This window comes from Salvelinus namaycush, chromosome 9, assembly GCF_016432855.1.
Source record: "Salvelinus namaycush isolate Seneca chromosome 9, SaNama_1.0, whole genome shotgun sequence".
Lineage (NCBI taxonomy): Eukaryota > Metazoa > Chordata > Actinopteri > Salmoniformes > Salmonidae > Salvelinus > Salvelinus namaycush.
Window position 1 is genome coordinate 47,412,515 of NC_052315.1, and position 17,428 is coordinate 47,429,942.

Consider the following 17,428-nt stretch of genomic DNA (forward strand, 5'->3'; position numbering starts at 1 on the left):
ATTTTATAGTATGAAGAATACAATTGAACAAAGCTGATTAAATATTTTTTTCTCCTAACGATTTGAGGGTGTGCGCACATGCAGCTATTCTGTGTTGAGCGGTTAAAGAAATGGGTATTAATGTAACTGCAGTTCTGTAAACTTAAGGCTATATGTTTTGATTTTTAATACAATGTAAGGCTAGTCAGGTAGGCTATACTCCTGTTGTAAAAATAAACAATGCGCTTAATATTAGGAAAGTTGAGAATGCCAGTACATACATACATACAGTGCCTTCGGAAAGCATTCAGACCTTTTGACTTTTTCTACTTTGTTACGTTACAGCCTTATTCTAAAATGGATTAAATAAAAAATAAAAATCCTCAATCTACACACAATACCCCATTAATAACAAAGAAAAAAACGTTTTTTCAGACATTTTTGCTATGAGACTCAAAATTGAGCTCAGGTGCATCCTGTTTCTACAACTTGATTGGAGTCCACCTGTGGTAAATTCAATTGATTGGACATGATTTGGAAAGGCACAACCTGTCTATATAAGGTCCCACAGTTGACAGTGCATGTCAGAGCAAAAACCAAGCCATGAGATTGAAGGAATTGTCCGTAGAGCTCCGAGACAGGATTGTGTCGAGGCACAGATCTGAGGAAGGGCACCAAAATATTTCTGCAGCATTGAAGGTCCCCAAGAACACAGTGAACTCCATTCTGAAATGGAATAAGTTTGGAACCACCAAGACTCTTCCTAGAGCTGGTCGCCCAGCCAACCTGAGCAGTCGTGGGAGAAGGACCTTGGTCAGGGAGGTGACCAAGAACCCCATGGTCACTCTGACAGAGCTCCAGAGTTCCTCTGTGGAGATGGTAGAACCTTCCAGAAGGACAACCATCTTTGCAGCACTCCACCAATCAGGCCTTTATGGTAGAGCGGCCAGACGGAAGCCACTCCTCAGTAAAAAGGCACATGACAGCCTGCTTGGAGTTTGCCAAAAGGCACCTAAAGACTCTCAGACCATGAGAAACAAGATTCTCTGGTCTGATGAATCCAAGACTGAACTCTTTGGCCTGAATTACAAGTGTCATGTCTAGAGGAAACCTGGCACCATCTCTACGGTGAAGCATGGTAGTGGCTTGCATCATGCTGTGGGGATGTTTGTCAGTGGCAGAGACTGGGAGACTAGTCAGGATCGAGGCAAAGATGAATGGAGCAAAGAACAGAGAGACAGGACAACGACCCTAAGCACACAGCCAAGACAACGCAGGAGTGGCTTCGGGACAAGTCGCATCACGTCCTTCAGTGGCCCAGCCAGAGTCCGGCCTTGAACCCGATCATACATCTCTGGGAGAGATCTGAAAATAGCTGTGCAGCAATGCTCCCCATCCAACCTGACAGAGCTTGAGAGGATCTGCAGAGAATGGGATAAACTCCCAAATATAGGTGTGCCAAGCTTTTAGCGTCATTCCCAAGAAGACTCGATACTGTAATCGCTGCCAAAGATGCTTCAACAAAGGACTAAATAAAGGGTCTGAATACTTATGTAAATGTGATAGTTTTTATTTTTCTAAATTAGCCAACATTTCTAAAAACCTGTTTTTGCTTCGTCATTATGGGGTATTGTGTGTAGATTGATGAGAAAAAACAACAATTTAATATATTTTAGAATAAGGCTGAATACTTTCCGAAAACACTGTACATTCCTTCTCAGCACCCCTCTCTCGTTTGGCTGGCTAGCTACGGCCAAAATATAATCATTAGCCAGTTAGTTAAGCTCTAATACCGAATGAGATATGCATTTTATTTTGTACAGTTATGAAAGAAAACATGAACATCAAGAAGGCAAGAGGAGAGATAAATCAAGTACTGTTAGGCTACCTTGCTCCATTCCATCTTGAGTGACTGACTAGAACAACACAGGCTAACTAGTCATCATAGTTATAGCTAGATTGCTTGTTAGCCACCTAGTTTATCTGAAGATATGTTTTAAAAGCTTTGAGTCACTCAATAAAGCTTTTCATGTACTTCAAAAATATTGACGTCATTGAGCAGATATGAACTTTTAACGTAAACTCACCCCATTCCGTACAAATGTGCGCAACCGCGACATTCAAACGAGGCTGCAAAGAAAACTAATGGGACTGTAGCGACTGTGTTGACTTCAAAATCTGGGGTGTGAACTACGTTTCTATTCAAGTGTTGATCAACATGTAATGACTCTATAGTATTGGAGAAAAGTTGAAAAAAACTGACCCTCCGTTACATCTTGACGTGTCATGCCGTAACGTACAGCCCGCATAAAGCAACTATTTCTGTCTTACAATCTCTCTCCACCCGGTGTAGCACTTCTCTCATTGTATAAAAACAAGAAATGGACAGTGACGAGGGAAAGGGATACCTAGTAGTTTTTTGCGTCATCACTGTAAGCGATCATGACTCTCAAAGCCGCTGTTTACTTCAGCACAGCCCTTTAGCACAGCCCTAAAAACCCGATTCAAATTCGACACAAACCTTCAAATAGGTATGTAATGACACATTATATAAACTCTTTATAGTGTTTTATTTACATTTTAGAGGCGATAAGGTGATAAGTTGGACAGATCGAGTGAAAAAAATGCAATTTTCCCACACATCTCCTCTCCTCACTATCACTATCACACATTAGTTTTGCTTCCCCACCCGCCATTTTTTAAAAAGACCCGACGTAGCTCATTGCCTTCTTGAATTATGCAGAAACGGGCAGCGTGGAGGTCATGTCATTAATCTTGTTGGAAAGGGGAGAAATTGTACTTTACAATGGTATTGACATTACAGTTGATCTGGAAGTATTACGTTTTTGGAGCGCTAAAATAAATGTCAATTGTACGGACCAAGGCGATGTACAAAAGTGAGTGAGTTTACGTTACCTCAGATAGAAAGTCAACTCACTTTCAAGCAGATTTTACTTTTCAAGTCTACTCGGCTTGGTAGCTAGATAGCTCACCAGGCGTCAAAAGCTCATTTTGCAGACGAACATCTTATCAATCGGAAAAAGTACTCTAAAATGCAAATGTCATTATTAACATAAAACAAATTATATACAGTTTCTTACCTTGATATTGTTGTCCAAATCGGAATGATGGCGCTGCCAAAGTTGGTCATAACCTATCCAATTGAGTGGGGGGGAAACGCCTCCCTGTGCCAGCAGCGTCAAATGAGCCATTTTCGTGTTGAGTTTAACCTTGAGAGAAAGCCTAATTCCCGCCCATGAACCCCTAAACCAATCATATATCGTTGATGCAGACATTATAACCTATCAAAAGAGGGGTTTTATGTACACCTACTCATTGAAGGGTTTTTCATTATTTTTACTATTTTATACTTTGTAGAATAATAGTGAAGACATCAAAACTATGAAATAACACATGGAATCATGTAGTAACCAAAAAATGGTTAAACAAATAAAACTATTTTTGAAATTTGAGACTCTTCAAAGTAGCCACCCTTTGCCTTGACAGCTTTGCACACTCTTGGCATTCTCTCAACCAGCTTCATGAGGTAGTCACATATAATGCAGTTCAATTAACAGATGTGCCTTGTTAAGTTAATTTGGGGCATTTCAAATCAAATCAAATTTTATTTGTCACATACACATGGTTAGCAGATGTTAATGCGAGTGTAGCGAAATGCTTGTGCTTCTAGTTCCGACAATGCAGTAATAACCAACAAGTAATCTAACCTAACAATTCCACAACTACTACCTTATACACACAAGTGTAAAGGGATAAAGAATATGTACATAAAGATATATGAATGAGTGATGGTACAGAATGGCATAGGCAAGATGCAGTAGATGGTATAGAGTACAGTATATACATATGAGATGAGTAATGTAGGGTATGTAAACATAAAGTGGCATAGTTTAAAGTGGCTAGTGATACATGTATTACATAAAGATGGCAAGATGCAGTAGATGATATAGAGTACAGTATATACATATACATATGAGATGAGTAATGTAGGGTATGTAAACATTATATTAAGTGGCATTGTTTAAAGTGGCTAGTGGTACATTTTTACATAATTTCCATCAATTCCCATTATTAAAGTGGCTGGAGTTGAGTCAGTATGTTGGCAGTGGCCACTAAATGTTAGTGGTGGCTGTTTAACAGTCTGATGGCCTTGAGATAGAAGCTGTTTTTCAGTCTCTCGGTCCCTGCTTTGATGCACCTGTACTGACCTCGCCTTCTGGATGATAGCGGGGTGAACAGGCAGTGGCTCGGGTGGTTGTTGTCCTTGATGATCTTTATGGCCTTCCTGTGACATCGGGTGGTGTAGGTGTCCTGGAGGGCAGGTAGTTTGCCCCCGGTGATGCGTTGTGCAGACCTCACTACCCTCTGGAGAGCCTTACGGTTGTGGGCGGAGCAGTTGCCGTACCAGGCGGTGATACAGCCCGACAGGATGCTCTCGATTGTGCATCTGTAGAAGTTTGTGAGTGCTTTTGGTGACAAGCCGAATTTCTTCAGCCTCCTGAGGTTGAACGCTGTCTGTGTGGGTGGACCAATTCAGTTTGTCCGTGATGTGTACACCGAGGAACTTAAAACGTTCCACCTTCTCCACTACTGTCCCGTCGATGTGAATAGGGGGGTGCTCCCTCTGCTGTTTCCTGAAGTCCACAATCATCTCCTTTGTTTTGTTGACGTTGAGTGTGAGGTTATTTTCCTGACACCACACTCCGAGGGCCCTCACCTCCTCCCTGTAGGCCGTCTCGTCGTTGTTGGTAATCAAGCCTACCACTGTAGTGTCGTCCGCAAACTTGATGATTGAGTTGGAGGCGTGCGTGGCCACACAGTCGTGGGTGAACAGGGAGTACAGGAGAGGGCTCAGAACGCACCCTTGTGGGGCCCCGGTGTTGAGGATTAGCGAGGTGGAGATGTTGTTACCTACCCTCACCACCTGGGGGCGGCCCGTCAGGAAGTCCAGGACCCAGTGGCACAGGGCGGGGTCGAGACCCAGGGTCTCGAGCTTGATGACGAGTTTGAAGGGTACTATGGTGTTAAATGCTGAGCTGTAGTCGATGAACAGCATTCTCACATAGGTATTCCTCTTGTCCAGATGGGTTAGGGCAGTGTGCAGTGTGGTTACGATTGCGTCGTCTGTGGACCTATTGGGTCGGTAAGCAAATTGGAGTGGGTGTCAGGTAGGGTGGAGGTGATATGGTCCTTGACTAGTCTCTCAAAGCACTTCATGATGACGGAAGTGAATGCTACGGGGCGGTAGTCGTTTAGCTCAGTTACCTTAGCCTTCTTGGGAACAGGAACAATGGTGGCCCTCTTGAAGCATGTGGGAACAGCAGACTGGGATAAGGATTGATTGAATATGTCCGTAAACACACCAGCCAGCTGGTCTGCGCATGCTCTGAGGACGCGGCTGGGAATGCCATCTGGGCCTGCAGCCTTGCGAGGGTTAACACGTTTAAATGTTTTACTCACCTCGGCTGCAGTGAAGGAGAGCCCGCAGGTTTTGGTAGCGGGCCGTGTCAGTGGCACTGTATTGTCCTCAAAGCGAGCAAAAAAGTTATTTAGCCTGTCTGGGAGCAAGACATCCTGGTCCGCGACGGGGCTGGTTTTCTTTTTGTAATCCGTGATTGACTGTAGACCCTGCCACATACCTCGTGTCTGAGCTGTTGAATTGCGACTCTACTTTGTCTCTATACTGGGACTTAGCTTGTTTGATTGCCTTGCGGAGAGAATAGCTACACTGTTTGTATTCGGTCATGTTTCCGGTCACCTTGCCCTGGTTAAAAGCAGTGGTTCGCGCTTTCAGTTTCACGCGAATGCTGCCATCAATCCCCGGTTTCTGGTTTGGGAATGTTTTAATCGTTGCTGTGGGTACGACATCGTCAATGCACTTTCTAATGAACTCGCTCACCGAATCAGCGTATTCGTCAATATTGTTGTTGGACGCAATGCGGAACATATCCCAATCCACGTGCTCGAAGCAGTCTTGAAGCGTGGAATCAGATTGGTCGGACCAGCGTTGAACAGACCTGAGCGCGGGAGCTTGTTGTTTTAGTTTCTGTTTGTAGGCTGGAAGCAACAAAATGGAGTCGTGGTCAGCTTTTCCGAAAGGAGGGCGGGGGAGGGCCTTATATGCGTCGCGGAAGTTAGTATAACAATGATCCAAGGTTTTACCAGCCCTGGTAGCACAATCGATATGCTGATAGAATTTAGGGAGTTTTGTTTTCAGATTAGCCTTGTTAAAATCCCCAGCTACGATGAATGCAGCCTCAGGGTGTGTGGTTTCCAGTTTACAAAGAGTCAGATAAAGTTCGTTCAGGGCCATCGATGTGTCTGCTTGGGGGGGAATATATACGGCTGTGATTATAATCGAAGAGAATTCCCTTGGTAGATAATGCGGTCGACATTTGATTGTGAGGAATTCTAGATCAGGTGAACAGAATGACTTGAGTTCCTGTATGTTGTTATGATCACACCACGTCTCGTTAATCATAAGGCATACACCCCCGCCCTCTTCTTACCAGAAAGATGTTTGTTTCTATCGGCGCGATGCGTGAAGAAACCAGCTGGCTGCACCGACTCCGTTAGCGTCTCTTGAGTGAGCCATGTTTCCGTGAAGCAGAGAACGTTACAATCCCTGATGTCTCTCTGGAATGTTACCCGTGCTCGGATTTCATCAACCTTATTGTCAAGAGACTGGACATTGGCGAGTAGTATGCTAGGGAGTGGAGCGCGATGTGCCCGTCTCCGAAGCCTGACCAGGAGACCGCTGCGTTTGCCCCTTTTTCGGCGTCGCTTAGGTTCGCCGGCTGGGATCAGATCCATTGTATTGGGTGGAAGGCAAAACACTGGATCCGCATCGGGAAAGTCATATTCCTGGTTGTAACGATGGTGAGTTGACGTTGCTCTTATATTCAGTAGTTCCTCCCGACTGTATGTAATGAAACCTAAGATTACCTGGGGTACCAATGTAAGGAATAACACATAAAAAAAAAAAAATACTGCATATTTTCCTAGGAACGCGAAGCGAGGCGGCCATCTCGGTCGGCGCCGTAGAGGTTAATGTGTTTGAGCCATTCAGTTGTGTTGTTACAAGGTAGGAGATAGGTACAGAAGATAACCCTATTGGGTAAAAGACTACGTCCACATTATGGCAAGAACAGCGCAAATAAGCAAAGAAAAACGACAGTCCATTACTTTAAGACATAAAGGCCAGTCAATGCGGAACATTTCAAGAACTTTGAACGTTTCTTCAAGTGCAGTCGCAAAAACCATCAATCGCTATGATGAAACTGGCTCTCATGAGGACCGCCAAATGAAAGGAAGACCCATTGTTACCTCTGCTACAGAGGATAAGTTAATTCATTAGAGTTACCAGCCTCAGAAATCGGCAATTAACTGCACCTCAGATTGCAGCCCAAATAAATGTTTCAGAGTTCAAGTAACAGACATCTCAACATCAACTGTTCAGAGGAGACTACGTGAATCAGGCCGGCGTGAATCAGAAACCACTACGAAAGGAATCACGAGCAATAGATAGACTGGTGGAAATCTGTCCTTTGGTCTGATGAGTGCAAATCTGAGATTTTTGGTTCCAACCGCCGTGTCTTTGTGAGACGCAGAGTAGGAGAGCGGATGATCTCCGCATGTGTGGTTCCCACCGTGAAGCATGGAGGAGGAGGTGCGATGGTGCTTTACTGGTGACACTGAGATTTACTTAGAATTCAAGGCACACTTAACCAGCATAACTACCACAGCATTCTACAGCGATATGCTATCCCATCTGGTTTGCGTTTAGTGGGACTATCATTTGTTTTTCAACAGGACAATGACCCAACACACCTCCAGGCTGTGTAAGGGCTATTTGACCAAGAAGGAGAGTGATGGAGTGCTGCATCAGATGACCTGGCCTCCACAATCACCCGACCTCAATCCAATTGAGATGGTTTGGGATGAGTTGGACCGCAGAGTGAAGGAAAAGAAGCCAACAAGTGCTCAGCATATGTGGGAACTCCTTCAAGACTGTTGGAAAAGCATTCTAGTCACTATACCCCCATATGCCATGTCTCGAAATATGCAGACAGACTAATTAAAATTAAGTTTACATTGTAATACTTCTGAAAGCCAACTTCCTACCTCTGCCCACAACTTCCGGACTTTATAGCACTCCCAGAAAGCATGGCATATTGAGTCATTCTTAGTTTGATACTTAATACATGACTCTGCTGTTATGCTGTAGAATTTGTGATTTTTGTCTCTTGTAATAATACATTCTATAAATTAGTTTATACTGGATTAAGCAGTTAACCGTTATTTTGTTAGTTATACGCCAACTTTCCCTCCATCTTGTGCCAACAGTTCTTTTTAAATGTTGGTTCCAATATTATCATTTTTTTATATTGTCATGGAAATTAATGTATTTCCTGTTACTAAGTAATGTACTACTTCTATGCCTTTAGTTTTCCATGTGGACCAATTTATTGGTGAATTGTGAAAAGCTACCCAAGGATTGTTCCATAGGGGTGTGTTTTTAGGGAGTGATATTGACAACCATCGGGAACATGTTTCCGATATTTTAATGGACGGGCTGGAAAGGGTTAAAATGTTTTGAGCTAGTAATCTGTCAATATTTATCTTTAGAAATTAGCTATGGAAACATAGGCAATTAATATAACACAGCTTTGGATTTCACCAGTCTCAGAGCGAATGGTTTTGACCGTTTGGAACTTTGAGGAGAGCTGCGTGCTTCTCCCGTTCCGACCAGTCCTGCTTGCAAAAATGATTGCTGTCCTTGTTATGAAATTCCACCTTTACACTGTTCATGTAAACATTACCAAATGCAATGACTCTTTAAAGCAGAACTACCAAAAATATTTTGTACGGTGAACCTGACAATCGAAAAGCCCCAATCAGCAGTTAGATGTGCAATCAGCAAGACGTGAGTTGTGTTCATTCCGGTAGTCTACACAGCTCTGCCGGTAAAACACAATTTTCCATAGCGCATTTGGTAACAATGGCCCAACAACTTACATGGGGTTGCCCCTCAATTAATAAAGCCTATTTTTAATATTACAAAAGCCATTTTACAAACATCTGAATGCTGAAGGTGCCGCGCAGATGTAGCCTACGAATATAAAACAGGGATAGGGTAAGCCTACCTCTCGTTGGTGAGAGCACATGCGCACGTGCGCACATTTCTCATCTGACTTGTAGATCAATGTCATACGGTGTTAACATGCATAAAAATGTGATAGGCTGAAGGAGAGGACGCATGAATTCAGTCACAACAGATTAGAGGTATTTCGTAATAATGAGTAAAAAACATTTGCGAACCTGTGATTCCTAATGTTTTAGTTGGTTTTCTTACCGATGCATGCTTCATTTGGATCGTTTTAGGCTCCCGCGGACCGATGCACTCGCATGTTAAACATTTGAACCGGGGACCAATACGTTCTGGTGAATCGTTACATCCCTAACAGCAACCATAAGCTATAACATTATCATACTGGTATCCATTGGTATCCAAATGTAATCAGAAATACTACACCATTTCAAATCCAATAAATAACTGGACAAGGAAGTCAATGGTCAAGGGGTTTACATGTTTTACTACAGTGAAAGTGATTGACTTACGTCAGCAGTGGGCCAAAGGTCCTTAATGACCCTCTCTATCCTCTCCACCACCTCCCTCCTCATCCTCTCCTCCTCTGGCCGCGGAGACATGTAGGCATAGAAATCCTGGATCTCCTCATGGAGCCTACAAAGTCAGAGACACACACCGTGGTTAGAACACGTGTGAAATCCCTAAAAAGTAATGCAGTCAGGGGTTCCCTGGCAAAGCTATGAAACTGAAAAAACACAAACAACCTACAACTTTTCACACGATTCATTCATTTAAATTTGTTTATTTCAAGTCTAGAGCTTATTGAGAAACAAATAGGCTAGACACCCATTACATTTGATATGTTTGTTATAGCCAACTAATCCCATAGCACTACAGTATGTAGACTAGAAGTGGCCTTCAGTCTGTCAGTGTGCTATGAAGCCTGTGATTACAGAGCAGGGAGTTACTATAAATACACTCTAGTGGACACATATGCAACTATACCAAAAGAGCAGCAGTGTGTATTCCCAGGAGGACATGTAATGTGCGCCAGCCCAGCCAGCTGCTTTTCAATATGTCATCCAGAGTAATAACGTACTTTGAATAACCCTCTTCTGCATGGTGTACCAGGAAAGGTTATCTGCTGCATTACGCTAGGCCATGGGTCTCCAACCTTTTCTAGCATGAGAGCTACTTAATTCTTTTTTTTTACATATTTTAAATTTCTTTCAAATAGGCAGATTCTTATCCTTTCCCTTGCAACTCTTCTCCAGGTCCTTTGTGTACAAGAGAAAGTAGCACACTGTTGTTTTCTGTCAATATACCTGGTAAAATAATGGTTAATAAACTGTAAAAATATGAGATTTCCCCCCCAAATTCTGTCATTTTCTGTTTTTCACTTTCAAAATGACAATTGTTCATAAAGAAACAATGGAATTGGAATGTTGAGTCCATGTCAATGCTTAAAATCACATCAGCACACAATTTGTTTTAGATCAATTTTTTTTGATTTGGCCATTTAATTGCATATCTATCGAGTGAGTAATGTGTCAGTCTAGCAATGGCTCTGTACTGCTGCTGCTCATTTCATGACAAAGTTATCAAACAACAAATAGATACAAATGCTACACAGTGCCTTCGGAAAGTATTCAGACCCCTTGACTTTTTCCACATTTTGTTACATTACAGCCTTATCCTAAAATGTATTAAATAGTTTCTCAATCTACACACAATACCCCATAATGACAAAGCAAAAACAGGTTGAGAAATGTTTGCTAATTTATACAAAAAAATAAAATATACATAAGTACTCAGACTCTTTACTCAGTACTTTGTTGAAGCACCTTTGGCAGCGATTAGAGCATCAAGTCTTCTTGGGTATGATGCTACAAGCTTGGCACACCTGTATTTGGGGAGTTTCTCTTCTCCGCAGATCCTCTCAAGCTCTGTCAGGTTGAATGGGGAGCATTGCTGCACAGCTATTTTCAGATCTCTCCAGAGATGTTCGATCGGGTTCAAGTCCGGGCTTTGGCTGGGCCACTCAAGGACATTCAGAGACTTGTCCCGAAGCCACTCCTGCGTTGTCTTGGCTGTGTGCTTACGGTCATTGTCCTGTTGGAAGATGAACCTTCACCATAGTCTGAGCGCTCTGGAGCAGGTTTTTAATCAAGGATCTCTATACTTTGCTCCATTCATCTTTCCCTCGACCCCGACTAGTCTCCCAGTCCCTGCCGCTAAAAAACATCCCCACAGCATGATGTTGCCACCACCATGCTTCACCATAGGGATGGTGCATGGTTTCCTCCAGACATGACGCTTGGAATTCAGGCCAAAGAGTTCAATCTTGGTTTCATCAGACCAGAGAATCTTGTTTCTCATCGTCCGAGAGTCTTCAGGTGCTGTCATGTGCCTTTTACTGAGGAGAGGCTTCTGTCTGGCCACTCTTCCATAAAAGGCCTGATTGGTGGAGTGCTGCAGAGATGGGAGAACCTTCCAGAAGGACAACCAGAAGGTCACCTCCCTGACCAACGCCCTTCTCCCCCGATTACTCAGTTTGGCCAGGTGGCCAGCTCTAGGAGAGTCTTGGTGGTTCCAAACTTCTTCAATTTAAAAATGATGGGGGCCACGGTGTTCTTGAGGACATTCAATGCCGCAGATATGTTTTTGATACCCTTCCACAGATCTGTGCCGAGACACAATCTTGTCTCTGAGCTCTACGCACAATTCCGTCGACCTCATGGCTTGGTTTTTGCTCTAACATGTACTGTCAACTGTGGGACCTTATATAGACAGGTGTGTGCCTTTCAAAATCATGTTCAATCAATTGAATTTACCATAGGTGGTAATCAAGTTGTATCAACATCTCAAGGATGATCAATGGAAACAGGATGCACCTGAGCTCAATTTCGAGTCTCATAGCAAAGGGTCCGAATACTTATGTAAATAAGGTATCTGTATTTGATTTTAAATACATTTGTAAAAATGTCTAAAAAGCTGTTTTCGCCTTGCCATTACGGGGTATTGTGTATAGATTGCAGTATTTAATTTTTTATATCCATTTTAGAATAAGGCTGTAACGTAACAAGATGTGGAAAAAGTCAAGGGGTCTGAATACTTTCTGAAGGCATTATAGTTACTGATGACATGTACTACATGACCAAAAGTATGTGGACACCTGCTCGTCAAACATCTCATTCCAAAATCATGGGCATTAATAGTCAATCAACCCGGTGGGTTCGGGCCTATTTTGTTTGAGACTCGTGGGACTCTGCATCGACTTGGAATGCTTCATACGGGCCAAGCTCTTCCCGAGTACGGCAGAATCATATTACTCTTGGTTCCGACTTATGGTACTCGGGCCAAGTCCACATCAGCACAATTAACGGTTTCAATAGTAGGGCCATATGAGGTTTTTAATTCGGCAGGTGATGGAAGAATAACAAAAAACGAATTAATGTAATAATCTCAAGTCGAATTTGCTAGCAAATGTTCAGCCTATAGGCTATCAGATGGAGAAGGCCCCTAGAGAATCTGATATAAATTAATTCGATTTTTACTACAGATGTTTCTTGGAACCCCACTCACACTAATTCTATTAATTTCAGTCATTCAGCCAACGCTGGCTTAATATGAAATGGCATTGACAATTTTTATGCATATGCTGGAGGCCACGTTAATTATAGGACGACTTGGGATACATGATACACGACAGACATCACATCTCAATGTCATAGGCTATAGCCTATTTTTCTACGGTAGGCCCATCTGTAAATGCTGATACATCCTGACAAAATACACCATATGAGTGGACTAGTGTAACTTTCTGGACCTTGTAAACTGTCGAGAATAAACCCAGAACTGATCCAAATGGTTGTATAAATCAGGGATTTATTTCGGCATGAAACACAAAAGGACATTTGAGCGGTTATTCAAATTAGCCTACATCACTGCAGTTTACAGCCTAGACAAATTGTGTACTAACAATAATACATTCCTCATTACACTGGGTTGTTGTAGCCTAGGACGTAGAATAATTGTATTTTCTAAAAACGTAGGCCAAAATCTTCCATTTGATAATCTGTTACCTTGGCTGGAAGAGTGATGTACCCTTCAACCATGCATGTTGAATTACTGCAAATTACTGTAGTCTACAACCTATTAAAATAGCCAAATAAATAACGACCATAACAGTCAATGGGAAACAATCATGGCGCTCGAAACGTCATGATTGTGGGTTCAATTCCCGGGGCCACGAACGGAAAATGAATGCATGCATACTGTCGCTTTGGATAAAAGTGTCTGCTTAATGTCACATGTATTACTTTTGCACACCTCATGTGTGAGATATCGAACAATTTCGATATCAACTACTTTGGACAGTAGTTATGGGTTGCCTGCGCTTTCTGAGAAGACAGAAGGAAATATAACTATCTAAACAGGGTAAGTTATGAATTGCATCACCAACTGTGTAACTTTGACAGTGTTTCCTTGTCATAACCCAAGGTTGCATGGCACATTTTTGCTGTACCTGAACATAGACAAAGTTTAATTCAAGATTGAGACCTCACATCACCAAGTCAACAATAGGCTACTACTTCCTGTCTGTTTTACAAATCTGTGATTGTAATTTTCAACATAGCAAATAGCAGCATACATGTATCGTCAATTGCCCTCATCAATGCTTGCTGAAGTACCCTTAATAGGGAACTAGCATTACCTCGAAAGGAACCAAAAACACACGATGCAGCAGCGGTGGCCTCTGCTGCTTGAGCCGTCTGCCTTGCAGCTCAAGCCTGCCAAGCCAGCCGGAAAAGATACCAAAAAAGTTCAAAATAGGTAATTGTAGCTATTGTATTTGTAGCAGTATTTCGTCGCTGTCGCTATTTAGTTTGTGACATTGTAGCTAGCTTAATTTCTGGACTGGTCATGGTTGTCAAAGTTTCTCCGTTAATGTTAGCCAGCTGGCTATCTTAGCTAACTGTTAGAGCAGAGCGAGCTAGCTAAGTCAATTTTGTTTAGTGTCTAGCCTATGTGATATTATGTAGCTAATTAAGCTAGCTAGTGTTTTTATTTGTAAAAAATTGGTAGTCTAGCTAAGACTAGGAAAGCACATGGTTAACATAGCTAGCTAACAGTGACAGTTAGCTAGCTATCATTAGCTTGCTAGCTAGTTAGCTATGTCCAGTGAGTCAAAGGACTTGCGCGACCCCAACTGGCAAAGAACGCGCCAAGATTCAATGGTAAGTTTATTTAGTTTCATGTGTACTATGGCAGCTAAACGCTGAATTACAGTACCACATAAAATATGTATATATGTTTGTTTTTTTATATGGTCCCGATGGTTCTGTGTAATCAAAATCTGGGGTGTGAACTACGTGTCTATTCAAGCGTTGATTGAAATGTAATGGCCCGATAGTATTGGAGAAAAGTTGGGGGGGGAAACTCGCCTCTCCGACGCTGTACGTTAAATTGTGACGTGTCATGACGTAACATACAGCACGCATAATGCAACTCATTCTGTATTGTACAGCCTCTCTCCACCAGGTGTTGCACTTCTCTCGCAGTTTAAAAATAAGAAAGGGACAGGGTAAGGTGGGATACCTAGTCAATTGTACAACTGACTGCATACATTTCTTGCGTCATCACTGCAAGCCATCATGACTCAAAAGCCGCTGTTAACTTCTGAAGACAACTTTAGCACCGCCCTAAAAACCTGATTCAAATTCGACACAAACCTTCAAACACAGTTGAAGTCGGAAGTTTACAAACACATAGGTTGCAGTCATTAAAACTCATTTTTCAACCACTCCACAAATTTCAAATTTTTAACAAACTATAGTTTTAGCAAGTCGGCTAGGACATCTACTTTGTGCATGACACAATAAATTTTTCCAACAATTGTTTGCAGACAGATTTCACTTAACTTCTTATGGCTGCAAGGGGCAGTATTGAGTAGCCAGTTAAATTGTGCCCATTTCAAACGGCCTCGTACTCAATTCTTGCTCGTACAATATGCATATTATTATTACTATTGGATAGAAAACACTCTCTAGTTTCTAAAACCGTTTGAATTATTTCTCTGAGTGAAACAGAAGTCATTCTGCAGCACACTTCCTGACCAGGAAGTGGAATGTCAGAAATCGATGCTCTGTTCAACTTCCTGCCTATACATGGGCATGATACGTAAGAGTCTACGTACACTTCATACACCTTCCCCTGGTTGTCAAGAGGCGGTGAGAGAAAAAATTTAGTGTTTATCTTGGTCTGAGGTGGAATAAAAGCTCTTTGTTTGACGTGACCGTCCATTTCCTGTTTCTGGAGCGCGCGAAAGAGGACATGGATTTGCCTTCTGTTTAGCTGTCGTTATGAACGACTAACATCTCCGGGATAGATTTTATTTGATACATGTGACCATATCATCGTAAAATATGTTTTTTCAATATAGTTTCATCAGATTATTGAAAAATTTTCGGGAGTTTTGCCGTGTTCCGTTCTCTAACTTTGTTGAGGTTGGAGAGATCCGTGCCACTTGGCAAGTGCGCTTCCTAAATCGAGAGGGAAAATGAAGGTTCTAAATCCAAACACCGACTGTTCTGGACAAAGGACACCTTGTCCAACATTCTGATGAAAGATCAGCAAAAGTAAGAAACATTTTATGATGCTATTTCATATATCTGTCGAACTGTGTACTAGTCGTGGGCGGCCAACGTTTTGGCTACTCTAAGCTATACCGAAGCTGCATAACGTAATGAAGTTATTTTTAGAATTCTAACACTGTGATTTCATTAATAACTAATGGATCTATCATTTCCTATACAACATGTATTTTTTAGTTATGTTTATGAATAGCTATTTGGTAAGAATATGTGTGTCAGAAAAAGTGTCAGTAAAATATCCGAACGTTGTGGGAAATAGTAGCTACGTTAGCATAATGGGTAACCACTGATTTCAGCTCTAAATATGCACATTTTTGAACAAAACATAAGTGTATGTATAACCTGATGTTATAGGACTGTCATCTGAGGAAGAAAATCAAGGTTAGTCAAAAATTATATATCTTTTGCCTGTTTGTTACGATCGCTTACTTTTGCTACTGGTAAATTGCTTGTGTTTTTGGCTATTGTGGCTACGCTAATATAACGCTATATTGTGTTTTCGCTGTAAAACACTTGATAAATCGGAAATATTGTCTGGAATCACAAGATGCCTGTCTTTCAATTGCTGTACACTATGTATTTTTCAGAAATGTTTTATGATGAGTATTTAGTTATTTGGCGTTGGTGTCTAATTTTTCTGTCTGCTTTCGGTGCAATTTCTGACTGTAGCTGCAATGTAAACTATGATTTATACCTGAAATATGCAAATTTTTCTAACAAAACATATGCTATACAATAAATATGTTATCAGACTGTCATCTGATGAAGTTGTTTCTTGGTTAGTGGCTATTTATATCTTTATTTGGTTGAATTTGTGATAGCTACTGATGGAGTAAAAATAGTGGTGTCTTTTGCTAACGTGGTTAGCTAATAGATTTACATATTGTGTCTTCCCTGTAAAACATTTTAAAAATCAGACATGTTGGCTTGATTCACAAGATGTGTACCTTTCATCTGGTGTCTTGGACTTGTTAATGTGTGAAAGTTAAATATTTAAAAAAATATATATTTTGAATTTCGCGCCCTGCACTTTGAGCTGGCTGTTGTCATAAGTGTACCGACGTCGGGCTTGCACGCCAAACAGGTTAAACACAATTCCAGTGGGCCAGAAGTTTACATACACTAAGTTGACTGTGCCTTTAAACAGCTTGGAACATTCCAGAAAATGTTATCATGGCTTTAGAAGCTTCTGATAGGCTAATTGACATCATTTGAGTCAATTGGAGGTGTACCTGTGGATGTATTTCAAGGCCTACCTTCAAACTCAGTGCCTCTTTGCTTGACATCATGGGAAAATCAATAAAATAAAATAAAAATCAGCTAAGGCCTCAGAAAACAAATAGCAGACCTACACAAGTCTGGTTCATCGTGAAGGTACCACGTTCATCACGTACCGCTCAGGAAGGAGACGCGTTCTGTCTCCCAGAGATGAACGTACATTGGTGCAAAAAGTGAAAATCAATCCCAGAACAGCAGCAAAGGACCTTGTGAAGATGCTGGAGGAAACAGGTACAAAAGTATCTATATCCACAGTAAAACGAGTCCTACATCGACATAACCTGAAAGGCCGCTCAGCAAGGAAGAAGCCACTGCTCCAAAACCCCCATAAAAAAGCCAGACTACAGTTTGCAACTGCACATGGGGACAAAGATCGTACTTTTTGGAGAAATGTTCTCTGGTC

At 41.8% G+C, this 17,428-nt stretch overlaps 1 protein-coding gene across 1 annotated transcript in view; it reads right to left on the reverse strand.

The window, feature by feature from the left end:
• The window catches only part of LOC120054145 (terminal nucleotidyltransferase 4B-like), a 54,342-nt gene that overhangs the window by 24,519 nt on the left and 12,395 nt on the right, over positions 1-17,428 (reverse strand). Inside the window, exon 2 of the mRNA XM_039001565.1 lies at positions 9,622-9,745. Within this exon, the coding sequence (XP_038857493.1) occupies positions 9,622-9,745 (124 nt within the window). The remainder of the gene's footprint in view (positions 1-9,621; positions 9,746-17,428) is intronic.